Consider the following 23469-nt stretch of genomic DNA (forward strand, 5'->3'; position numbering starts at 1 on the left):
CTGCAGGTTGTGCAAAACGCATTGGAAAATTGTGCAATATTGGACAAGAGCATTCAAAGGTTTTGGACAGATGGACATGACCTTTCACCCTTATTAGGTAGCCCCAATACCTGACCAGAATGTTGGCGTGAGTCACAGTAGCAAACGCTAATTGATATGCTTGCAGGTGAACGTCGCGCTGCACATTCCTCCTTCCTGTCCACATTTTAGTTACGTTTTAAGAACTTATTTGAGTTAGTAAATATTAGGGGTGTAAATCGCGGGTTTTGTCACGATACGATATCATATCGATACAAAGAAACACGATACGATATTTGCCGATATCTTAAAGCCTGCTGTGATTCATTCACGATACATCACGATATAGTGCTCCACGATCGATATTTTTTAAATAAAAAATATAGAACAATATCCTGATTTATAACAATTCATACGCAAAATCAACAAGGTACTGCAAACTATTTATTTAGGAAATTACAAGAGTATTGTAGTATACAAAGTGCTTATTTTAACACTGAACTTCATCAAATTCCTATATTTTTTCTCATATAAGTAAAGAAAAATGAATATTCTTTCTTTTTTTGTAATACCATTAACTTTAAAGTGCATTACTGAACTATTTATTTACAATAATTTTAATTGTCCGTTGAGCCATCTTTTCTTTGGAATCCAAAGTGCTTCCAAACGAATGACTTGAAGCCCAAAGGGGAGCGAATTTCCTCGTCTTCTTGGACACTAGCCATAGCACCAGCCCAGGAGCCGCGCAGTTGTCGGCTCCCCTTTCACGTGCCTGCTCTGCTCACAACACAGCACGCCGCGTACTGCTCCCGGAAAGAGGAAGCAAGCAAGCAACAATGAACTGGATTTCAAAATAAAGTCGCGTCTAATGTCCGAGGTCAAACACGGCGATATAAATCGATGTTTACGTTTAGCATCGATGCCAATAAATCGTAGAGCATTATATCGATTAATCGATGTGTATCGATGAATCGTTACACCCCTAGTAAATATGCAACCAAGGTAAATAGTCTCCAGAACAATTCTAAACCGTTACTTATGGTCGGAAATGATTCCACACATCAGAAGATGTTTCATGTATTTAAACGTGTCTGCTTTGCTCCGACAGCAGGTTTAAATAGGACTGCTGTAAAACAGCGACACCAAGCGCATGCGTGCGGTATTGCAGCAACAAGTCCTTCGTGTGCCCCTACCAAACTCTCTTAGGGCGTGTTATACATTTACAGTACATTATTTGACTTCTGTCACGTTTTGTTCCAGTTACATTTTTACTGAACTTCCCACTTGCTGCTAACTAGACTGGCCTTTTGCTTATTTTGAACTTTGTGAAAGATTGTACATTTGGTGCATCAGACTGCAAGAAGGACTTACTTCCCTTATGCGATATTAAAAGAAAAGTGCAATAACAGCACATAGGAGTTCTATGCAAGTATCAATATCTTTTCATGAATCACCATATGCTCCCACAATGTAACTTTGTACACATTCATATGACTATGTGCATTCAAACAAGGAAATAAATCAAGATGCAGAGCAAACACTTCTGCAGAAATGAGTACGTCATAAAAATGATATGAATAAAGATTTATTTTCCTCATATGAACAGGTGGAATCATTTTTCATTTTATTTTACAATCTATGACAATCTCGCATTGTTTCTTTTATTTCTAGCATATTCCAGGAATGACATATGTAGGGGTGGGGGTGAGAGGGGGGGGGGGGGTCAAGGGTTGGGGTCTGTATTTTTATTGCTGAATGTTAAATGAAATACACTTTCACTGACTGGAATAGATTTGTCCGCTGCTTTTCTTTTTTCTCCTTTTTTTAAAACCATGCACCCATCTAACCTTGACCACAAGGACATGCAGAGGAAAAGAGTTTCAAGCCTGGGGGCGAGGGGGGGGGACGGTGCGAGGTCAGGTGGAAGTGGGTCTTAAAATGAAAAGAGAGGAGACTGGAGCAGGGCATGCCAGGTAGGACCTCAACATGGTGAGTTTTGCCAAAGTGAGGGGAATCACAGAATTTACGTTAGAGGAGGCAGGAAAATTGAAATTACCTGCAAGTGACATGTGACCAAAGATCATTCCCAATAATAAAAAAAGAGACCACTGTGCAATTACCACTTACTATCCATTCGAAGTGCAGATCAATTGTACGCATCTCTTTTGAATGCTAAATAGCAACATTCCAACAATGACAAAACATTTCAGAATTTTTCTGGGGCCTTGAATGTATTTCCTTGCATCAGGCTGACTTTGATATGACTAAATCTGTCAATAAGACAAAGCGGTAGGTGCACAGTACTATCGGAGACACTATTTGAATGCTACTTGACCTTACTGGAAATGTGCATGTAAAAGTGAAGCGCTCTAAATTGAGTGATAAAATAAGTATGCGCACAAGAAACTCGCTAGATGGCTTTTTTTTTTTTTTTACAAAAAAAAACAACTGTTAAATATGCATTGACTGGATATCATGTTTCATTCTACACTACAGGCATCACGCACACATCGCACGGTCACCTCTTAGAAAATGATGTCATCAAACAGCAAAATAGAAAGTTTGCATATTTTTGCATTGTATGATCCCTTTCACAGCTATTCCACTTGTTTTGTTTTCCTCTTACTTGACTTGATGTTTAGGATACGAGTGCATGATGGCGTGGAAGGGGAGTGTGTGTGTGGAAATCCTGAGACACTGTGTGGCCTCTAACAGAGACCACAAAAACCAGAATGGACACAGAAGGATGATGAAGTATGGGATTTTAAGGAAGGGGGGGGGGGGGGGGGGGGGTAAGAGTTGAGTGAAAACAGATGCAATCTTTTTGTTTTACCCACCACCTCTGATGGCAGGGGTCACCCTGTGCCAAGCGGCTCAGTATTTGTGAGGCTCGTAAAAGGCTAAAATGAGGGGAGCCTGCAGAAAAAGGTGGGTGGGGGTGAGGGGGGGGGGGGCTAATGGGACAGACTGGGCGAGGGGTGTAAAGAATATCTGTAAACACATCAAGCAATGACCTGCATAACCTGCATAACCTACCGCAGCTTCACCTGCGCCTACTCAGTGGTGCTAGGGGGCGGGGCCAGGGAAGGGGAGGGGCATAGTCGTAATATAACGATGGTTCTGTGTAGTTCCGATACGCACCGGCAAACCCTCAGGGTCGATGCCGCCGCACTAACAACCATTCCAAATCTATCGATACATGCAAGCAAGGTGACATGCGCACACACACTCACTACACGCACACACACACGCACACACACACAAACCAGATGTCAAAAAATTCTACGTGGTATTCACGAACCAGGCATTCGATTTGATCCCAAATAAAAACAAAAACCTACAGGTGATGTAAACATACACTTGAAAGTGGTTTATATTGCGTGATATGGAAGGACGTTCCAGTGGGGTGCGACTCCTCAAAGGATGCGACTTGGAAATCAATTTTATCCAGAGAAAGAAAAGAAATGAAAAGATTAATGTGTATAAAAAATGAGGTGTCCGTATAAGAAAGGCTACAAAAACCTCCACTGGCCCTCTGGCATCGGCAAACAGCAAAAGGCACCACAATATTACTCTATTTTTTTTTTCTTTTTGACGTTGTGAAAAAACTGGCACATCTTTTTATGCTGTAAATCAAAATGTACATATAAATAGAGTTTTCCCTATAAAAAAGTCTTTGCTGTTAACTAGTAGACAACTTTTGCTAAAATGAAAATAAATATTTCATTTGTTTAGAATATCTGTCAGTTATATAAAATAAAAATATTTCTTATAGATGCAGGTCTATACTATATTGACTTTTTTGTTGGTTCATGGTCACTCTCTAATGGGGTGTCGTGTCCGGTTTGGAGCGGGAGTGCGTAAGTCTCGTTTGCATGTTGCCATGCCCACTGTGCCGCCCCGACGACTGTGGAGTCCGACTGTCCACCGGCCTGTAGATGGTAGAGGGCTCAGCGTTCATGTTCTGCATACTTAGGAATGGCGTGCTTTCGCCGTCCTCCTCCGACTCGCTTCCCGTTAGACAGCTCCGGGAGCCGTAGTCCCGGGAGGCCTCGTATCCACGCGGGGCCACGTGGCCGTTCAGTCTGGATCTCCGCCAGCGCCGGCTATCGGGTGCGCCCGACCCGCTTCTCTTTGGTTGCTCCCTCGAGGAGAGATACTCCTGGGTGGTCTCATAGTCTTCGTCGTCCGCCAGCCGGTAGGGGCTGGAGGGCAGGCTGCCCCTGCTGTCGTTGGGATAGGTGCGCCGCTGCTGCCGGTAGGCCTCCTGGCACTGGGCGTCGTGGAGGGGCACTTGGTAACGGCGCAGCAGAGGCTGGTTGTCTTCCAGAGGGTACGGGTTGTGGACAGCGGGAGGGAGGGACATGGCGTGGCTGGCGTTGGGCGAAGTGATCTGGAAGGTAGGCACCTGCGGGGGCAATGAGTAATGGAAATCCACTGGCGAGAGGCGGGCTGGTGTCGTTAGGGCTGACACATATCTGTTGGGAGGGAAGAAGAGAAAGCAACTTCATCTTTGCATGAGAGTGGAAGGCCCTGCAATGAATTGAATTTGCCCTCCAGGGGAATTACAGTCGGTATAATGAATTCAAAACAATTGAAGACTATATCGCTCATACGGGGTAAATGTTTTTTCTCTCTGTGTTTGTCAGGTACTCAATCCGAGGTGTACAGTCTTTCACCCAAAGTCAGCTCGCAGAAAAAAAAAAAAACCCAGCATGGTTTCTCTGTGAATGCAATGTGTCGTTGGCTAATTGAGAGCTCTTTGAGTTGCATAACACAGCTGTGATCCAGCTGTGTTAACATCATGATCATCATCATCCTCGGGTGTTCCCCAAGGGTCCATTAAAAGCCCACTTCTTTTTTTCATCAAGTCTTTCAATATATATTTTGAGTGATGCTGATGGATTGCAGATGGATTTCGTTTTTTGATATTGGTACACTTCTTTGTGGAAAGTGTGAGTGGGGTATATAATATATCTCCAGCTCTTCCATTGGATCTTGACAGATGCAGGTCTACCTAATCTTATGCTCCACCAATACGCCCACACAACACATTTGAAAGACAACTTGGCCCAAGTTGCATTTCGCTGATGGCGCATCGCTGTGGATCTTTGAAGCGTGACGAGCCTTTAGGAAGCTTTATACACTAAGGCCAAGTGAGCCTGAGAGATTTTCACAGTAGTGCTGATTTTGCTGATGCAGAAGCTGTTGCCATAACGGACGAGGCCCATGTTATTTGTTACTGGACTCTAAGGGGATGTCGGTTATGTAACCGGGCTGCGCATAGCTATCCGAGGCCCGATTCATGCACACATACTTGATGTAGGCTGGTTCCGTTGACAAACACACAAAATGCAAGACATAACTTGTCAGGGTAGATGACAACAATTTATAAGGGCGCTTGTTTTTGTGCTGTGATTTCTATGCTTGCTGTGTTTGTTTGAGCGATGTTTGGTAACCCAGAAGGAAAAGTCACACTTGAAATGACTTAAGCACATTACCATGTGACATTTTTTTCACTTTTCACTTCCAAAAACAAGCCCCGGGGGGTGTCAGTCCCACCTGTCGCTATGTGGAGAGTCTCCCAGGGAGTCAAAGGAGTCCCCATATTGGAGGGCCGGCCGATGCGGGTCATTATAAGCGCAGTGTGCAGCCCGCCGGGCCCGTGCCTCCATGCATGCGGGGCTGCTGCATTTACTGGTCCCCACTGATGATGACATCATCCCCGGTGAGTCAGAGAGGACACTGTCCGAATGTTCCAGGCTCCACGTCCGTTCCTCGGGTCTGAAAGAACGCAAATGGTGTCAGCGTCAAGAGCCCTTTTGTGATTGTTACACATGATGACAGGCTCACCTGTGAGTTGATGAATGGGCGCGTGTGGAAGAATTGTGAGATTTGGAAGAGGTGTGGCTGGCGGGGAAGGATCCTTCTGTGGCAGGCCGTATGACTCTTTCAGTTGCTGGGACGTTCTTTGATATGTACTGGGTCAAAATAAAGTCAAATTAAATACGTGTATGATTGTAACATGCACTTTATATGTTCACTTGCATTCCAAAAAGGAGCTGCAGAGGAAAACCAAATGGGCTTCTAATGAGATTACAATGTTTTATTTTGAACACCCTAGAAGCAGATGTGTAAATTCACATTTGCAAATGCTATATTTTTATCATTTTACATTATTCTATTTATTTCTATTTTATTTATTATTTTATTTATTATTTTATTTATCATTTTATATTATTATTTATATTATATTATTTTATATTTATATTTTCATCAAATTTAGCATGAATTTCAAGTAAAATTTTCATTGGAATCAAAAGTTTAAAAAGGTTGGGATCCAAATATCCTTCACTGCCTAATATAGGGATGAAACATAAAACTGAAGAGACATTTCTCCAGAAACTCACATCTACCATGGGGATTTCCTCTGGTCCTGGTCCTGGGTGATTGGGTCCATTAGCGAGGTTCCGATTGGGGTGTTCTGGACACATGTTCTGTCTCATATGATTGTGCATCTTCTTTCTTTGTTTCCTGTTGTGAAAGTCTTGGTCACTTATCTCACTATATGCGGAAGTTGAGACTTTTTGGTTTGCGTTGCATTTGGGAGGATAACTTACTTGGTTTTACAGTAGGCAACCACACAAACTATGCCCACCACCAACAGAGCCACACAAATGCCCGTGATTGTCAGGACTCTCTTCTGGTAGAGTTCTTCTGCCTCTGTAACACAGCACGCAATCAAAACACACAGATCAGAGAAGTAGAAGACACTCAGCACCTTTTTTACACCGCATATCTACAGTATGAACTATAGAATACTTCTTACTGACCCTATTGACATGTTACATCATCACAAAGACAACATTAAAACTTGGGAGCTTTTCCAGAGAAGTGTTTGCGTGAGTTTAAGGGTTAGACTTCACTCCCTCCTCTGGGGGAAGGATAAATAATGTAATAAACATGTTACATTTGTGCGATTCCTATAGATGTTTACAAGCCAATTGACGTCATGAGGCCAATTTATGTTTTGGACATTAACGTGTTTGTTTATAACTACGTGAAGAACTTTTGAGTCCTCTCAGTGAAAATTATTTTGAATTCACTCAGTCACTCAGTCACTCATTGAGTCACTCGCTCTCTCATTCTCACTCACTCACTCACTCACTCACTCACTCACTCACTCACTCACTCACTCACTCACTCACTCACTCACTCACTCACTCACTCACTCACTCACTCACTCACTCACTCACTCACTCATGCTATCTCACTCATTCTCTCACACTCACTCACTCACTCACTCACTCACTCACTCACTCACTCACTCACTCACTCACTCACTCACTCACTCACTCACTCATACTCTCTCATTCTCTCACGCACACACTCACTCACTCACTCACTCACTCACTCACTCACTCACTCACTCACTCACTCACTCACTCACTCATACTCTCTCATGCTATCTCACTCATTCTCTCATACTCACTCACTCACTCACTCACTTCACTTATTCTCTCATATTCACTCATTCACTCATACTCTCTCACTCATTCTCTCTCACTCACTCACTCACTCACTCACTCACTCACTCACTCACTCACTCACTCACTCACTCACTCACTCACTCACTCACTCATACTCTCTCTCACTCTCACACAGACTCACTCACTCACTCACCATTTTTCACAGTGTCAATAGCAATTAGCGCTGGTGACGCTCATATTGTTGCAACTAGCCCAGTTTAAATGTGATACAATTTTTTTTTACGTGTCATTTCCTGCTCAATTCCCATGAGAACACAGCCTCATGCTTTGTAAATTCACTCACTAGTGTTCATTTCACCCTCAAACCACTGAAGTACTTTTCTGGAAAAGCTTGATGAAAATGAGAGCTGTCAAACGGAGGACGGAAATAGCAGCAAACAGAAGCAAATCATGACCGTAGGCTCTAAATATAGCGCTGCATGCTCATATCAACAACCACTCTTTGAAAGATAAATCAAACAGGACAGACTTCCTATACTTCATAAGCAAATTTCAGCTCTACTTATGACTGAGTGAGGCAAGACTGAGGTACTAAATCTCTAGAAATAATAAAAGAGGAAGGCATATGCGAAGAGAATGCAGGCTAGAGCTGGAAGGCATCTGGCAGCTACAAACATGATGTATCATGCTTGTTAACGATGGAATGAGGAAACAAAAGAAGGAATAGGCGCCGATATGAGTCAGACGGTCGACTCGATGCACATGTACGAGAGGTGCAGGTGATGACATCCATGTTAATCATGTTTGATGGAGAATCATTTGCAGGGTTTTTACACTCTTAACGGTGACAGTACGTGTCACTGAGGGGAGGGGGGGGGGGGGTCGATTGGTTAATCGAGGGGACGTTATGATTCACAGGTCACGCCAAAGATGGAACGGATGCATGTCAAAATGATTTTTGTTTTGTTTTTAGTATCTATGCAGGACTGAGAATCAAAATGGATTGTTCCATACCCATAAATTCAATCCCAAGATGATCTGCCGTGGCAGAAAGTTGACAGTTGGAAGAAAAACAACAAACAAACAAAAAAAGAGAAACAAAAGAGCAGATTATGAAAGAGTCACCTCCTTACATATAGTGGGGCAAACAGACACAATCAAGTGAACACTTATTTGATTTAGTAACCGTCAGACATTGTTAGCAACATTAAACGATGGGGCATTGCGCAAACAGCATGCAACACACAAACACAAATAAGATCTGATCATTTGGAATCTTTACAATCTAATAGTTATGTAACAAATGTTGACTTTTCAAAAAAATGTACTCGCCGGCGCCGCCATTTTTCAACATAGTCAATAGCACAACACGTTTTTATGTTTCCCAACATGAGGCAGGTTGAAACTAGTTTAGTCGCATAATTGAAACAATCACCATCAATAAGAATAGTTACACTAGCACCAACCAACTGAGTTCATATCTCTGGCAGCTCACTCGCTTAATTTTGTGTTAGAGCAGGTCCCAGTTGTTCTCAGAACAACACACTCTTGTTAAGCCAAGAGGAGCAGAAGCCATCCTCCTGCTCTCCTAAGAGCTAACACGATCTCCTAGGGATGGGTGGCGCCTCTGCAGGAAGCAAATCTTTAAGTGTCGAATGAATGTGCCTGTTGGCTGGCTGCGCACTCGCCGGGAAAAAACGTGATTTATTGTCATAATTGAGAGTGGAAAATGCGGGATATCAACAGTGTCTTAAAGTTCACTTGGAAGGCTAATCGCTACATCCATCATGTTTGAATGTGACTTTCCAAGAACTGGATTTTTAGTGTGCATCAGCATGTTTGAAGAACCACAGGTTAATAGTCATCTTTCAAATATATTGATTGTGCTTGACTATATTTTTCTTTCACGATATTAACACTCGGTTATATAAAATTTTCAAAAAGGGGTCTCTAGCTGGAAAAAAAGTTGCTCAAGCCTGGAATGCGCTCATGCAGCTGGATAAGAACCAGAGATAAATTCTGTCCTTGATACCGTCGCACAGCTGCAGCAAAGTTAAATTGAATGCAGAGCCGCATTCTCCCACACACCACGTTTTCTTCTGCACGTCAAGCAGAGCACGTAATATTTAGCATAGGATGAGAACGGACGCGGGGAAGAACAACTATGAGCCAACATGAGGTCAACAACGCACAAGTAAGCCAAAACGAATGGTCGCTTTTGAGCAACAACAAACTGGGATGATGACTTTGACGGATAGGCAGGTCCACCTTGGACAGTCACATCATGCCTAATCTAAATATTTTACAAAATGTGGAGGAGCCACGACAGAATCAGTCTTGATAGAAATCACCAAAATGCCTTGCAACCACCTCTACAAACTTTCCTGGAAATTGGTTGTCCTACAATTTATTGTACATGTTCAAATGACTTTATAATGACTGTATTGAGTACAACGGGGGACGCTAGATTGCCTTTTGATTCCCCACAAGAGTTTTGTGTTTTTAAAGCTCAGTAGGTCAGCCTGACCTGACTTTCCATTTTATCAGCAGTAAAATATATTAAAAAAATATCGACAAAACACATTTCTAACCAAGCAGTACAGTTCAGTCAAGTTCAGGAAGAACGGTTCATTCAAGTTTGTATTTCCAGTTGCCAGTGAGTGTTTTTTTGAGTCCATCACTGTGATATACAGTATGAAATATGGCGGTATGAACACTGGCGGAGCTAAGGGGGGGCCACAGGGGCATTGACACCCCGAGTTAAATATGCTTGGACCCCCCCCCCCACCCCTACCCCAGTGGGAGGCCAAATAATTCTCCAATTTTCCTGGGAACCTTTTTTCCACATTTCCAGCATCCCCCTGTAGGAAACATGCAATGGACCATCGTCAGCATTTTTTAAAGATTTGGGGGTTTCGTCAAATTTTTGTTTTGATTTGCCGACCCCCTGAGATATTCTTGCCTCCTCTCCCAGAGTCCCCCCCAAGGAAAAAAAATCCTAGCTCCGCCAGTGGTGAAGGAAGAAGATATGATGTTGTGACTTTCCAATTCATTTCTGTTCTTGTAAGATTTTTTTTTTTTTTACACATTGCAGTAAGTCTAACAAATGAGCCCAATGGAGAAACACCAACTGAACTGAACCACTTGGTGGAAACGGGGGATAAACATGCATTGCCACTTTAGTATTATTAGTAGCTGGACCAAAAGCATATTATTTTCGTTATGTTGCTGACTTTTCACGACAGCCTCCGCCTACACATCGCCAACCAACAAACATACAGCGATGGTGCTTATTCTAAAACACACATGCAGGACACGGCATGCGCAACACACAATATGAGGGCCTGCTTATCTATGGGTCTGGTCGGACGTTGGAGACTAATGTCTAGTCTACACATGCACATGTGACTCGAGGTGAGTCTGACAGAAGAGGAAGTTGACATACGGTAGAAACGTGCCATAACGTAGGTTTGACACCGATCACCAGTAAAGTCATTTGGACACCTGAAAGCCACAAAAAGAGGGAGGAAGAGGAGGAGGAAGGGTGGTGGATGAGCGAGAGTGCGCAAGAAGAAGGGTGTGAAAGGGGGGAAGGGGGGGGAGAGAGAAAAGCAGAAAATTAGACCAACAGCTCAACTAATGGACAACTGAGCCCGAGCGTTCCCATGGGTGACACCACTGTGCGCGGCCCAGTGCGCGTTGACCTGAGAGGAAGGGGAGGGGGAGAGGAGACAGAAGAAGAGAGGACCGGGGTGTTGGTGGGTGCACGGAGCAGTAGCGAGGGTGTTTCGGCGGGAGTCCACAGAGGTAATCCAACGACAACTGTGTCTCTGTTCTCAGCTGCTCATATCAAGTGAACATACTTTTGAAAGGATTGGGCATGTGCAACCGCAGAGGTTCAGTCTTTGAGCATCGCGGGCCAAAGTATCCTTCAGGACATCTGGGAAGGAGCACACAAGTGTTACGGACAGGAAAAGGCAGCGAGGACGAACTTCAATGGAAAAAGACATTTATTCATCGAATACATACTGTGCAACCATATTATTGAAAACAAATGAGTAATGTAATGTGATTGGGTCTTGTCAAGTAAATGTAAAATCATGAGTTAATATTTAAATGCAAGCTATCTTGAAAATGTAACAATATTAATCCAACTGTATATGATGCACAAAGAGGAAGTTGTGTTAAATTAACCAATGATTTCTCTCAACAAATTGCAAAAGTGGCTGTATAAATGGAATTAAACAGACAAAATGCCAAAGTTGAAACATTTGACATCTGTGAACTCAGTGAGTGAGCAAATGTGCTATTAACATTTGGTTCCCTTGGATCGAGAAGGAAATCTGGACCTGGATGAAACTTGACCTCCTTTTAGCTTATAGTACATAAGCACAACATATTAAAGCGATGTGATTTTCCAGGTTAGCTGCCAAATTCATAGAAGCTCTCCTTACTTTCACAACAAATAGCAAAATGCCATTCAAAATAGAAAACATGGGACTATTTTAGAAATTGGCATCACATTATTTTTTTTCATAATTTGATACAAACTGTAAATAAATAAACATGTACATCCGTGGAAGAGTCGGAAAACCAACCAGGTTAATTTAACTGGAAATTTTACACTGATATGAAATTATAAGCAGCTTATTGGCGGATGTAAAAAGTCAATATTATAGACATAAGCTCGGTTTCTTCGCGGCCTAAAATTTCTTTGCGGCCTAAAGGGCACAGAGAGACAAGAGCGCTCATTGCGCTGCTTTGGAGCTAATCAATACATCAATTGAAAACCTGTGCAGCAAAAAAGTCATGAGCCTATTACTCTCTGGATATCTGTTCACGGCTTAAAGGTGGAGTGATAAATTCCATATGTCGTCATATTTCAAGCTCAAGAAAAATATTGAAACGTGGAAGCGATCCCAGAGGAAATTCAAAAATGTTTAACACTGTTTGCATGCAAGTTAAGTGAATTTTTTTTTTGGACATTCAGATGTATAAGACCTCAACATTTCATCACTACCGCCACGTACGTTCGACCCCGAGCCATCTTTCCTCATTAAAGTCCCGTTAGGATGAGCAGTTGCTCTTTTAGGAGCACCAACATTCCGCTTGGATTCACAACGAGAGCGGCAGTCCAATAAAAGGTCACGGAGAGCAATTTACTGGTTTCACACAACGCCTCCCGGGAGAAACATAATGTTCAACGATTAATTATTGATGAGATGACGGCAAGTTGGCGTAAAAATGGTAGAACTGGAACTACATAACCTAATAAATATCGGCGTTCAGTGCAGCTGTGTACTCTATTATCACACTTTTATTGTAACAGCTAACACATTGTCTTAACCAAAAGCATAAATTTGATTCATTGTGTTTAGCAAGAAGTGACAGGCCCAAACCCTAAAAATATCAAGACAGAAATTAGGATCTATAAATTGCCATTATTATCCTTATTATTATTGTTATTTGTTATTATTATTATTATTATTTAATTAGTTTATTCTCAAAAATACCTAAATATAAAGTGGGAATATTATTATTATTATAATTAAACAGATTAGCCTCATAATAAGCCTGTATTTTATTTATTATATAATACAATGTGCAGGGGTTCCTAGTGAAGTATCCAGTGAGTGTCCCTTGTTTAATGTTATGCTAAAGGAGGTTGAACTCCGATTGTACTCCATTTGTAAGGTGAAAACAACTAACACAGTAGTTGCAAATGGATCAAGTCTTAACCTTTGAGCCCCTTTAAAAAAGTTTGTCCACAAGAGTGAATGAGTCGGGCATAAACGCAGGCTGAGCTGTCTGCACCACTTGTTTAGCCAGTGAGTAATACCCACTGATGCCTGGCCTATATTGAATGAGATGGCTGTGGGGGCAACAAATCCCCCGCGGGCCTTCACTGCATTATCCAACTCTTCTGGAGCCATGCCCCGCGGCCGTGAGTGAATTAGCTACAGCAATTGAGTTATTGCTGCCTCCAATTTGTGCATAGCGTATTGAACGGCTGTTGCGGCCATATCCGCATTGCTGGTCGAGCGCTCTCCCTCGCAGGGGCCAACTGGGCGCTGAAGCTGCGCCAGCGTTGCTGCTCCTGCATCACACCGGCCTAAGTAGTCGTGATATAGTGACATATGGTCCAATGGAGCGTGCAACCCGATATTTAACAGCCATGACAAGAGGGAGTGCATAGTTTGTGTTGCAAGTACAAGAATGGATTTTATTAGCTGGAACGGATCACGACAGTGGTTGGATGGGATGTTGGATGGACTAAGCAAAAAAAGGGGGAAAACCAGCAGGTTACAATGGAAGCCTTACAGAAGTCTTTCCCAACCTTTATTGAGCCAAGGCATCACTTTGGGGAAAACTCACAGCACACCAACCAGAATGTCACAAATGTGTTTTTCAAGGTGATGAGGCCAATTTCTTTTTTTGCGGGGGCTTTAGAGTGATATGCAGGAGAATCATAGTACCTCAATAACATTAAAAAAATTAGATTAATCTCTGGAAAAAAATTACAAAATTAATTCTTGCACTTTTATTTATTTATGGTAATTTTAATGCAAGAAAATGTACAAATCCAAATTACGGCTTGTGTTCCACCTTAAAGCTTCCACTGTATTTCTGAGTAACGACGTTCAGTTATGACGCTAATGCAAACTAAAATGTTAGATGAAAAAACAAGTTGTTTTTATGATAATGTCAACCGACTCCTTTCCGACAAGCACAATTTAACCGCGGTGTCATGATCCCCTTTGCCAAGGACCTTCAATGTAAGCAACGACTCTATTTACCTCATTGGGGGCCCCTAATAGGCATAAATATTTGCTCCCTAGTAGAACGGTGACTCATGACGTTTTGAAAAGGGCTTTTAACGCGCAGCCTTCCTGTTGTACACTAAACGGGACTTTTAGTGCACGACTACGCTAAAAGGATGACCACGCCGACGCCGCGCTCCATTACGAGCGCTGCAATACACAACAGGTGGGCATTTTCCTTCTGACGGGCCGCTGCTGCAAGAAAGAACAACAGGAATCAAGTGCTCTCAACAAAACAGAAACAGTGGGGAAAGGCACATTTTTTGCTGCGATGAAGAATATTAGAAACCCAGTCACAAAACGACATCGGTCTTTGCAAGTGGTGGACAAGATGAAAATAAAAGAGATAACTTACGTGCAGGACAGCCGGTTTATACCATGTATGACGTAACAGTCGCCGCCATTCACACAGAAGGACTTCTCTGTTTCGTTGCATCTTCTGCCGTGGCCTGAGCCTGGAGATCGCGTTGTGGTTACTGAGGAGAAGAGAGACAAAAGACTATTACCGTATTTTCCGGACTATAAGGCGCACCTTCAATGAATGGCCCATTTTAAAACTGTGTCCTTATATAAGGCGCACCGGACTATAAGGCGCCACATTAATGCATCATGTCAGATTTTTAATCCAAATCAAATCATTCTCCATTTTATCTTTTTTATTTCAACTTCAGATGCAACAAATTACTTTATAATCACAAAATAATGATCCATAGTCTTTTTGATTCATGATTTATAGTCTTCAGTGGGCCACTTATGATCGATTTCACGACACAATGCTTCGGGCCAGTTTAAATTTAGAAATTTGGTCCATATATAAGGCGCACCAGACTATAAGGCGCACTGTCAGCTTTTGAGAAAATTTTAGGTTTTTAGGTGCGCCTTATAGTCCGGAAAATACGGTACTATTCATTCATTAGTATGATTAATATTATTTTGCATAAATTGGTCATAAACGTTTGCCACATGCATCACGTGTATTTCACCACTTTCTTTCCTCACAGGGTACTCCAGTGTTTTCACCAGTGTTCTCTTACTCTCGTTTCCCCCGTCCACGAGTATAATTGTGTCTCTCAGCAGTGTTGACACTATCTCCAGAAGTTGTACGAGCAAAGATAAATATTTCCCTGACATAGCGTAGGAGTTGTTTATGCGCTGACTCAGATCCTTGGAATGGCCCGAAATGTCATGTATCTGCACTTAATCCCCCCTGGCTGAACAGACAGAATATGTTGGAGGTGAAGGCTGCTAATCAGGACGAGAGCCGTGCCGTATGAAGGCAAAAGGGAGTGCTGAGAGGAAGAGGAGGAAGCGGTGAAGGCCGGCAGGACGGGGCATGAGAAAGGCGCGCGGCTGTATGACACGTGACGGCAGATGTTTACCTGCTCTCAGGTGCTGTTAGCACCTAAGCAGATTGTGTCAGTTTGCTGGTGGGACGCGGAGAATTTCCGACCGCCGGTTCTGTGCGAGTACAATAAATCAAATTGAACAGCTGGAAAGCGCGTTTGGAGTGGATTCAGTTGGACCTGCGATGTGTTCTCCTTGCCATCGGGATGAGATGTCACAAGATCGCATTTGTTACATGCGGAAAGTCACATCAGCTCTTTTTTGCTGCTTGCACGAGAGCCGATGCACAACTATTAGTGGGATTTTGCACAAAAAAGTCAACGGTGAATTATCACAGCCAATCAACAAAGACAGCTAATAATAATGAAAACATTAATAATAGTTTGAGAGGTTTTGTTTTGAATCCGATAGATATAGAGCAAACAAAGCATTCGTTTATGATTAACAATTATATTTTCAATGGTTTTCCAAATGTGGCGGTTTTTGTGTCACTTTACAAGGACACAACACATGTTCCATTTTTCAAGTAGGTAGAAACAAATATTACTCTGCTCAGGGGGGGGGAGAAAAAAAACATGTAGTCGAGCGGCTAATGGCAACTACCTCATCGTCGCTCACACCTGACCTCTGACTGCAGCACTGGCTTGTAAAACGCCTCATAAAAAGATCAGTCAGGAACATGAAAACATTGTAAAAACAACCACAATGTTTATCAATTGTACAAAAGATGCAACCAATTAAGGATATATTTAAAAAGAAAAAATGTCATGTGACGTCCCATAGGCCCCCTATAGCTGTGCCAGTGTGGGAGGCGGGGCATTATGGATGGAGACATAATTACCAATCCACCTGGCTTAAAAAACAAACAAAAAAAAACGATGACCCGGAAAAAAACCCACACAGGGAGACGGAGAACGTGTAAACTTCACACAGAAAGGATCAAGGCTCGGCTTTGAACCCTGGTCATGTTCTTCTGTCAAAGTTTATTTGGCCTCATGTCAAACGAGGCTGACTTCACTGCATGTCCCAAGTTGCCCCCCACCTCCATCAATTTCTGCACTCTGTTTTTAAAATTAACAAACTATTCGCAAAGTGGACAGCACCACACGTGATAATTTTCAATATTTTTTTTTCTTCATCAACAGATGACCTCATTGAACTTCCCCGGGGTGATTTGGCTGTTACACAATCTAAAATTAAAAAACAACAAAAAAAAAACATTTGCCAGGCTAATGCGTCACACTGAACAGCAATCATTGCAGTGTTCTGAACCGACTATCTCATTCCTACATATGACAAGTGATGACACAGTAAGAATTATGGGTAATATTCATCATGAATGAACGCATCACTCAATGGCCGCCCCCTCTGCCTCTTACCTCGGGCACATTGCTATGAGGGCAAATTTATCGCATTCCGCTCGCTGGCTCTGAAGAAAATAACTTCCTGCCATATTTGGATGATGACATGTTGCCATGTACATTAATAGAAGCTAATAAAACTTGTGTACAGTCTTGCAAAAAGCTTAGCGCGACAATTGCATTTTTATTGTTTTGGGAGGGAGGGGTAATATATATGTATATATATACCGTATTGGCCCGAATATAAGACGACCCTGATTATAAGACGACCCCCTCTTTTTCAAGACTCAAGTTTGCAAAAAGACTTTTTGAACACCAAATTTAATTTTTATACAGAAAATAATTACAGTACATCTGAAACAAATGATTCTAACAATATATTCGAATTTTTGTATGTATTTTTTTTTTAATGTATTTATTTATCTATTTTTTTGAGTTAGCTTAAGTCCACGTTCCTTAAAGTTGTATATATGGGTATCAGAAACCCAAATGTACCCCCACGTGAGCAAGGTCTTGGCAAGAAAAAAACCCCTCTAAGCAAGAAACCTTGAACAGAACCCAAGCTTTGTGGGGAGACAGTCTGCTTCGGCTAGTTTTAGAAACGAGCCACAGGATACTCATGTAGTCCTCCACCTTCATAGGGGGATTTTATCTTGATTCATGCTCGAGCTTGCTATCAAAGATTCCTACATTTAAATCAACCTCACTGTTTTGAAATTTTGTTATGACACGAACATCGCAGTTACTCCATCCATTCTTTTTTTTATATTGCTTGTCCTCATTTGGGCCACAAATGAGCTGGAGCCAATTCAAACCGACTTTGGGCGGGATCCAAATTATATCCTGGGCTGCTCTCAACTCATGGCAAACAATATGGATGAAATGTTTAGGTGACCTTCAATGTCCTGTTATATATTTGACATTCAAGCACCACATCACAATCCAAGCATGTAATTTGATTACATGACAATGTGTGTCCTTGGCTACAGAGTAGAAACATATGAAACATAAATTTTTTCAAGACAAAGCGATTGTTTCATAGCACAATATAAAGCAACATTAAACCTTTGTCTTCAAGCAAATCACTTCCAACTTTAACTCATTCTTCGTGCAAGCATTGAGAATTCATACCAACATGGTGTCGTAAATAAAGTCTAAAAAAAACAATGCTAAAAACAGTAGATGTCCCGAAACAAACTAACTTCATGGAAAACATCTCTTGGCCCAGCATCACCAAATGTTACAAATCCCACAGCATAGTCAAGGTCCAAATTCTGATCCATATTGTTTGACATCTTTTGTGTCTTCTGATTACTCTTCCAACAACATCACTTTGGAGGGATGATGACATGAAACACAACCCCCCCCCCCCCCCCCCCCCCCCACACACACACACCCATCTGTTGTACAAATTCATACTGAGTCAAGGTTTGAGCTATTGGAAACGGAAAACATACTTTGCATTGGCTGACTCCAGCATTGTGTTTCACTAGCTTTGCTGCTTCAGCATTTTTATTTTCTATCCATCAATCCATTTTCTGAACTGCTTATCTTCATTAGTGTCGCGAGTGAGCTGGAGCCTTTCCCAGCAGACTTTGAGCGAGAAGCGGGATACGCCCTGTGTTGGTAACCAGCCAATCTCCGTTTATTTTATATACTGGAAATAAAGGAAATAGAATTACAAATGTCAATATTGGCTGAAGTTTGGGGGAATTTGAAAACTAACGGATTTTTATAACAGCAGCACATTACATAACACAGAGGTCAACGTTTTTCACCCTCATGACAAGTTAAAATCTAAAATACAGCACCAAAAATATTTTTGTCTGCAAATAGCAGCATCCTTTAACAATGGATTAGTTTGTTTGAAATGTTAGCAATAGATTAATATCATATTATGATTTGTTTTTGTTTGTGCTGGATCATTGTGCAAAGTGATGTATAGTGAAGCTTCAGTGGCCAGATGCAGATGCTAGTATAGACGTCCAGCAGCTGTTTGGCTCTTTTTTTATTTATTATTTTGCACGTGTCCGAGAAATGGTACATTGTAATTGTCGTGGAATTGCAGAGCATGCAGAAAGCCAACGAATCTGAATCGTGAAGTATTTATCTCCCGAGGCAAGCAAAAACGCTGTCACTTTGGACTTTCTCCCCGTTAGCGCTGTCAATCGCAGCACTGTTCGCTTTCCTGTTCCGAGTGATAATTATGGAAAGCACAACAGTGGGTGACACTGTGAACAAGAATAGCGCTGTCATAGTTTGAAATGAAGCGCTTTGTTCTAACAGTCGTCCTGTGTGTGGTTTGCTTGGGTCGTTACACACTTTCATGTCGTCTTTGATTCATCCCCAAGAGGGAAACAATCAAAAAATTGAGAATCGTTAGATGTGTTCCTTCCTGGACAAAAATTCCTCTAACCCGGTGAGATGATCAGGTGCCTTGCTAAAACAGAGTAAAGGAGGTAGAGCTTGTTTATCCGCACTTATGATTTCACCAAGTTTGATTGGTTTTGAAGCTCAGGTTTCAACTTTCACCGGGCCTTGTAGCCCAGGGGCCGAATCGGAGTTGGAGTTGCGGCGAGGTCTCCTCTGGGTTCTAAAGAGCCACAGTGTTTAGCCATCAGCTCTTACCACTGACTTTGATTAATCCTTCATGGCCCAAGAACTGAAAAGAAAAGCTGGGGGTGCAAGCAGGACCATCTGGAAACCTTCATAAACATGCCTGTCTTTCCACGCTCTCCTAAGGATTCTAGGAAAATCGTAAAAATGAAAAGAGGGGTTCCCATTGCAACGTTTTTTCCTCTCTCTTGTGTGCATATATGCAACAAACGCCACAATGATTCCGAACCCTGTGCTTCACCTCACAGGCCAGCTTGAAACATTTTCGATTGGGCTCTCTATAGTACGGAATACATTCATTTATGAAAAATAATCATAATTGACCACATCTTGGATTAAGACCGATTGCACTGCAATCTCCAAAACACAAGACAGAGTTCGAGTTGGCTTCTGGTGTAAGTCAAAGAAGCTTCGCTGATATCTGGACTTTGTTAGAATTTGATGTTTTTACTCGCAAAAAAAAAAGCACCGTTATCAGCATAAAAAGTCTAAATCATGTGCCACAAACGGGAGGAGGAAGCAGGCGCTGGAGAACCGTTGGCAGACCGCATTGCTTTCTGACAGCTACATCTCGGCAGAACAGATCCAAGAACTACAATTCTAAAATTCTTATAAATGTCTTTCTCAAACCTCAGGGTCATGCAAAACTGCCAAACCTCCCTATAAATGAAGTAACATGAAGGAACAGGTAGCACACGGTAGCTACAACTAATAAAAGCAACAATAAATCCTTTTTACTCGGCCACGAAATACCTGATGGTAAAGAGATAAATGTCAGACCACTTAGCGGGGTGGTCAGTCACACAAAGCTACTTTTTACAAATCACAGTAACGACAGATCTTTCCTGTTGGCGATCCCCTTAGAAAAATATTTCAAATGGAATGTGTGTATATATGCATTCACCGGATAACCACTTGGGGATTTGGTTCGCCCATACAGGGCAAGGAGTTTGGTGCAATGGAGTGCTACTGATGGCTGGGTTGGATGCGGTGAAAGAGATGCGGGAGGGGCAAAGAGCAATCAGTGGAGCAGCCAAAAAATGGATTTCAGTAGGAATATTAAGATATTGCCCAAGAATATCACTTTAAGTGTACCGGATTTTCCGCACTATAAGGCGCACCTAAAAAAAACCTCCAATTTTCTCAAAAGCCGACAGTGTGCCTTATAATCCGGTGCGCTTTATATATGGACCAATATGGATTCGTGGATGAGGACTAAGTTATTAAAGTAAGCTTTACGTGTTTATTTTGTGTGCTGTGTAATATTAACGTTTAAGCAACGTTGAGTTATTGATATATTGTTATTGTTTTCACTATTTCGAGTGTCACTATATTGTGATTGCATTCAACTTTGAGCAACGTTGAGTTATTTATTCTATGCGCCTTATAATCCGGTGCGCCTTATATATGGATAAAGTTTTAAAATGGGCCATTCATTGAAGGTGCGCCTTATAATCCGGTGTGCCTTATAGTGCGGAAAATACGGTAAGTAATTTTTTTTAATATTAGAGCAAATCTTGCCGTGAGAACTGGCTTAAATTTACCCATTAACACTAATTTATGCTAATGGTGGTTTTGCGCAGTCATGTGACTGCTCAGATCTGTTTGATTGGTTTGTTTGATGGCCACTAGTTGTTAGTTTGGTGAAAAACAGTTCTGTGACAGCATTCAAGGCAAATTTGACAAAGCAAAACAGATCAAAGTGGTGAATAACAAATAAGCTTAGGATACAGGATTTTGAAAAATGTATCATATTGAGATTATTCTGCTTTTTTTCTTGCCACAAACATTGGTTATTAAGGCATCACTTCATAAAAGGTGACACACAATAGTGCTTTTTATCTTTTGACAAGCAATTAAGCCTCGAGCAGCAAACAAAATAAAAACAGAAGAGATGACGAAGACTGCGGTTTTTTTTTCATTTTAAAGTCGGAAAATATTACACCCTGTGAGATCAAATACAAACAAACACCCACTTTAAAACACAACATTGGCACACCCAATCAACACTAATAGCCTCTTTTCGTTTAGGCTGCACTGATTCAAAATAACCAAAAAGGAATTAGATGACTATTTACTGTAGGTTGGACACATGTAAGGGACCATTATCTGAGCTTGCCCACAATGGAAAACTTGATCCTCAATTCAAAATGTCTTTGGAGATGAAGTGGAGCCTACCAGCGACATTAATCTCCCCCCCCCCCCCTTCCATGGCGGGACTGCTGTTGCTACGACTGTGTCCTCTTTTATACTCCTGACTCCTGTTGTCTCATTCGCATAGCTGATATGCCTGGTCTTGCCTGCCTCAATCATCCCGCTGCTCAAGTCAAATCAAAGAACGGCAGCCCAGCGCACGATTGCACAACAGCTGCTCGCAAACTGCAACCGAGCCGTACGGTGCACTCAAACTGGGCACCCGGCGGGGCTGCCGGGGAGGCCGCTGGCAGCACTTGGCGACCGTGTTGGAGTTTTGGTTTGAGACCACAAAATAGTGGCGATAAAATCATCTAGCTTGTTATGAATGTGATTAATTAAAAATCAATCCCACACAATGCTCAAAAATCTTAAACTCATAATTCCGAGACGGGGGATTCCCCTTAAATCTCTGAAGTGGATACGATGATCCAGTCACCCCCTTGCCATCCTGTGTCTAAACTCGCCTGACGGACAGCAGCAGCGGCGGCGGGAGTGGATAGTAATACGCTTGTATTCATCCAGCACTTCCTGCAGCGGTGCCAGTTTCAGACAGATGCGAGGAGGCCGTGCCTCAATCTAGGCAGCTCAGTGTCAAGAAAAGGTGCTGTCTGAGAAGATCCATTTGTGTGTCAGGAAGACTGCTGCAATTGAGGATTTTCACTCTAGTCAAACATTCGTGACACCAAAAAGATTCAATACTAGAGCTGGATTTAAAAAAACACTTTTGCAGTGTTGCACACTGTGGATTTTGGTGACCTAATTAAAATATCTAGAAATGATATTTTGTATGATATCAAGTAGGATTCAAATGTGCAGGTGTACTTCATGTTGTGGCTGGTAATTATTTCCCCAAAGTTAAACCCTCATAATCTGTTATCATAGGCATCGAGGTGTCATTACAGATCATTCCCTCCCTCCATTTTCTTCACGCTAACTGGAAACATACACGTGCAAACCCACACAAAGCTTGAAAGGCAGCGTGTGAAATTTAAATTAGTAGCTCTGATGGCCTGAAATCCATCGCACACCTCCAAGGGACAGGTTCTTAGACCAGATGTTGGAACATGTGTTCTCACTTTAGCAAATTATTTTTTATGGATTGCTATGTTTTTGCAGCCATTAGAAGAAAACAAAACGGACAAAAAAACTCACAGGTACTTAAAGTGTCGTAAAAATAGCCATTTTGCGACGAGATGTCGGTGCTATGAAAACACGAAGGTGCTATAAAGTGTAGCTCTTCGCTTGGGAGGTATCATGTCTTCATCGGCCGTCATCTTCAACAGCTGGCTTTCATTTCGGAGTAAGGACAGACTTTGCAGGCTTGTACCAGAAACACAAGACATATACCACAGCTCCATATTTGGGCCTTGCACTTGCAGACCAGCTGTGAGGACGAGAGGTTTTCCCCTACGCTATTCCCTGAAAACTTTGACACACACACCTCCACTTGCTCCACATCCCCCGCCATTCTATTTGCTGTATACTAAAGGATAACTGCTGTGCGTGAATCAGTGAACACCATGGCGTCTCTTCCAGTCACACTCACACCTGTGCACTTTGGAAATATCATCATTGTCGATCGCGACTTGGATGCAAAAATAGGGCCGACAAGAAGGGAGGTAG

At 42.1% G+C, this 23469-nt stretch overlaps 2 protein-coding genes across 5 annotated transcripts in view; one reads left to right on the plus strand and one right to left on the minus strand.

Annotated features, from left to right (window-relative positions):
• gng8 (guanine nucleotide binding protein (G protein), gamma 8) overlaps positions 1 to 23469 on the plus strand; it is a 757718-nt gene that overhangs the window by 596489 nt on the left and 137760 nt on the right. The gene's annotated exons all lie outside the window — the stretch shown is intronic.
• The window catches only part of nrg2a (neuregulin 2a), a 60104-nt gene continuing 38222 nt past the window's right edge, over positions 1588 to 23469 (minus strand). For 2 of the 4 annotated variants that reach the window (XM_037268993.1, XM_037268996.1), the window contains exons 4-11: positions 14685 to 14805; positions 10954 to 11012; positions 8523 to 8546; positions 6639 to 6741; positions 6429 to 6552; positions 5872 to 5999; positions 5581 to 5802; positions 1588 to 4496 (exon numbers count right to left, since the gene is read on the minus strand). In XM_037268993.1, the coding sequence (XP_037124888.1) occupies positions 3842 to 4496; positions 5581 to 5802; positions 5872 to 5999; positions 6429 to 6552; positions 6639 to 6741; positions 8523 to 8546; positions 10954 to 11012; positions 14685 to 14805 (1436 nt within the window). In that variant the 3' untranslated portion in view covers positions 1588 to 3841. Of the gene's footprint in view, positions 4497 to 5580; positions 5803 to 5871; positions 6000 to 6428; positions 6553 to 6638; positions 6742 to 8522; positions 8547 to 10953; positions 11013 to 11371; positions 11449 to 14684; positions 14806 to 23469 lie in introns of all 4 variants that reach the window. The other 2 variants (XM_037268995.1, XM_037268994.1) reach the window with 2 other exon arrangements.

This window comes from Syngnathus acus, chromosome 14 (assembly GCF_901709675.1).
Source record: "Syngnathus acus chromosome 14, fSynAcu1.2, whole genome shotgun sequence".
Taxonomy (NCBI): Eukaryota; Metazoa; Chordata; class Actinopteri; order Syngnathiformes; family Syngnathidae; genus Syngnathus; species Syngnathus acus.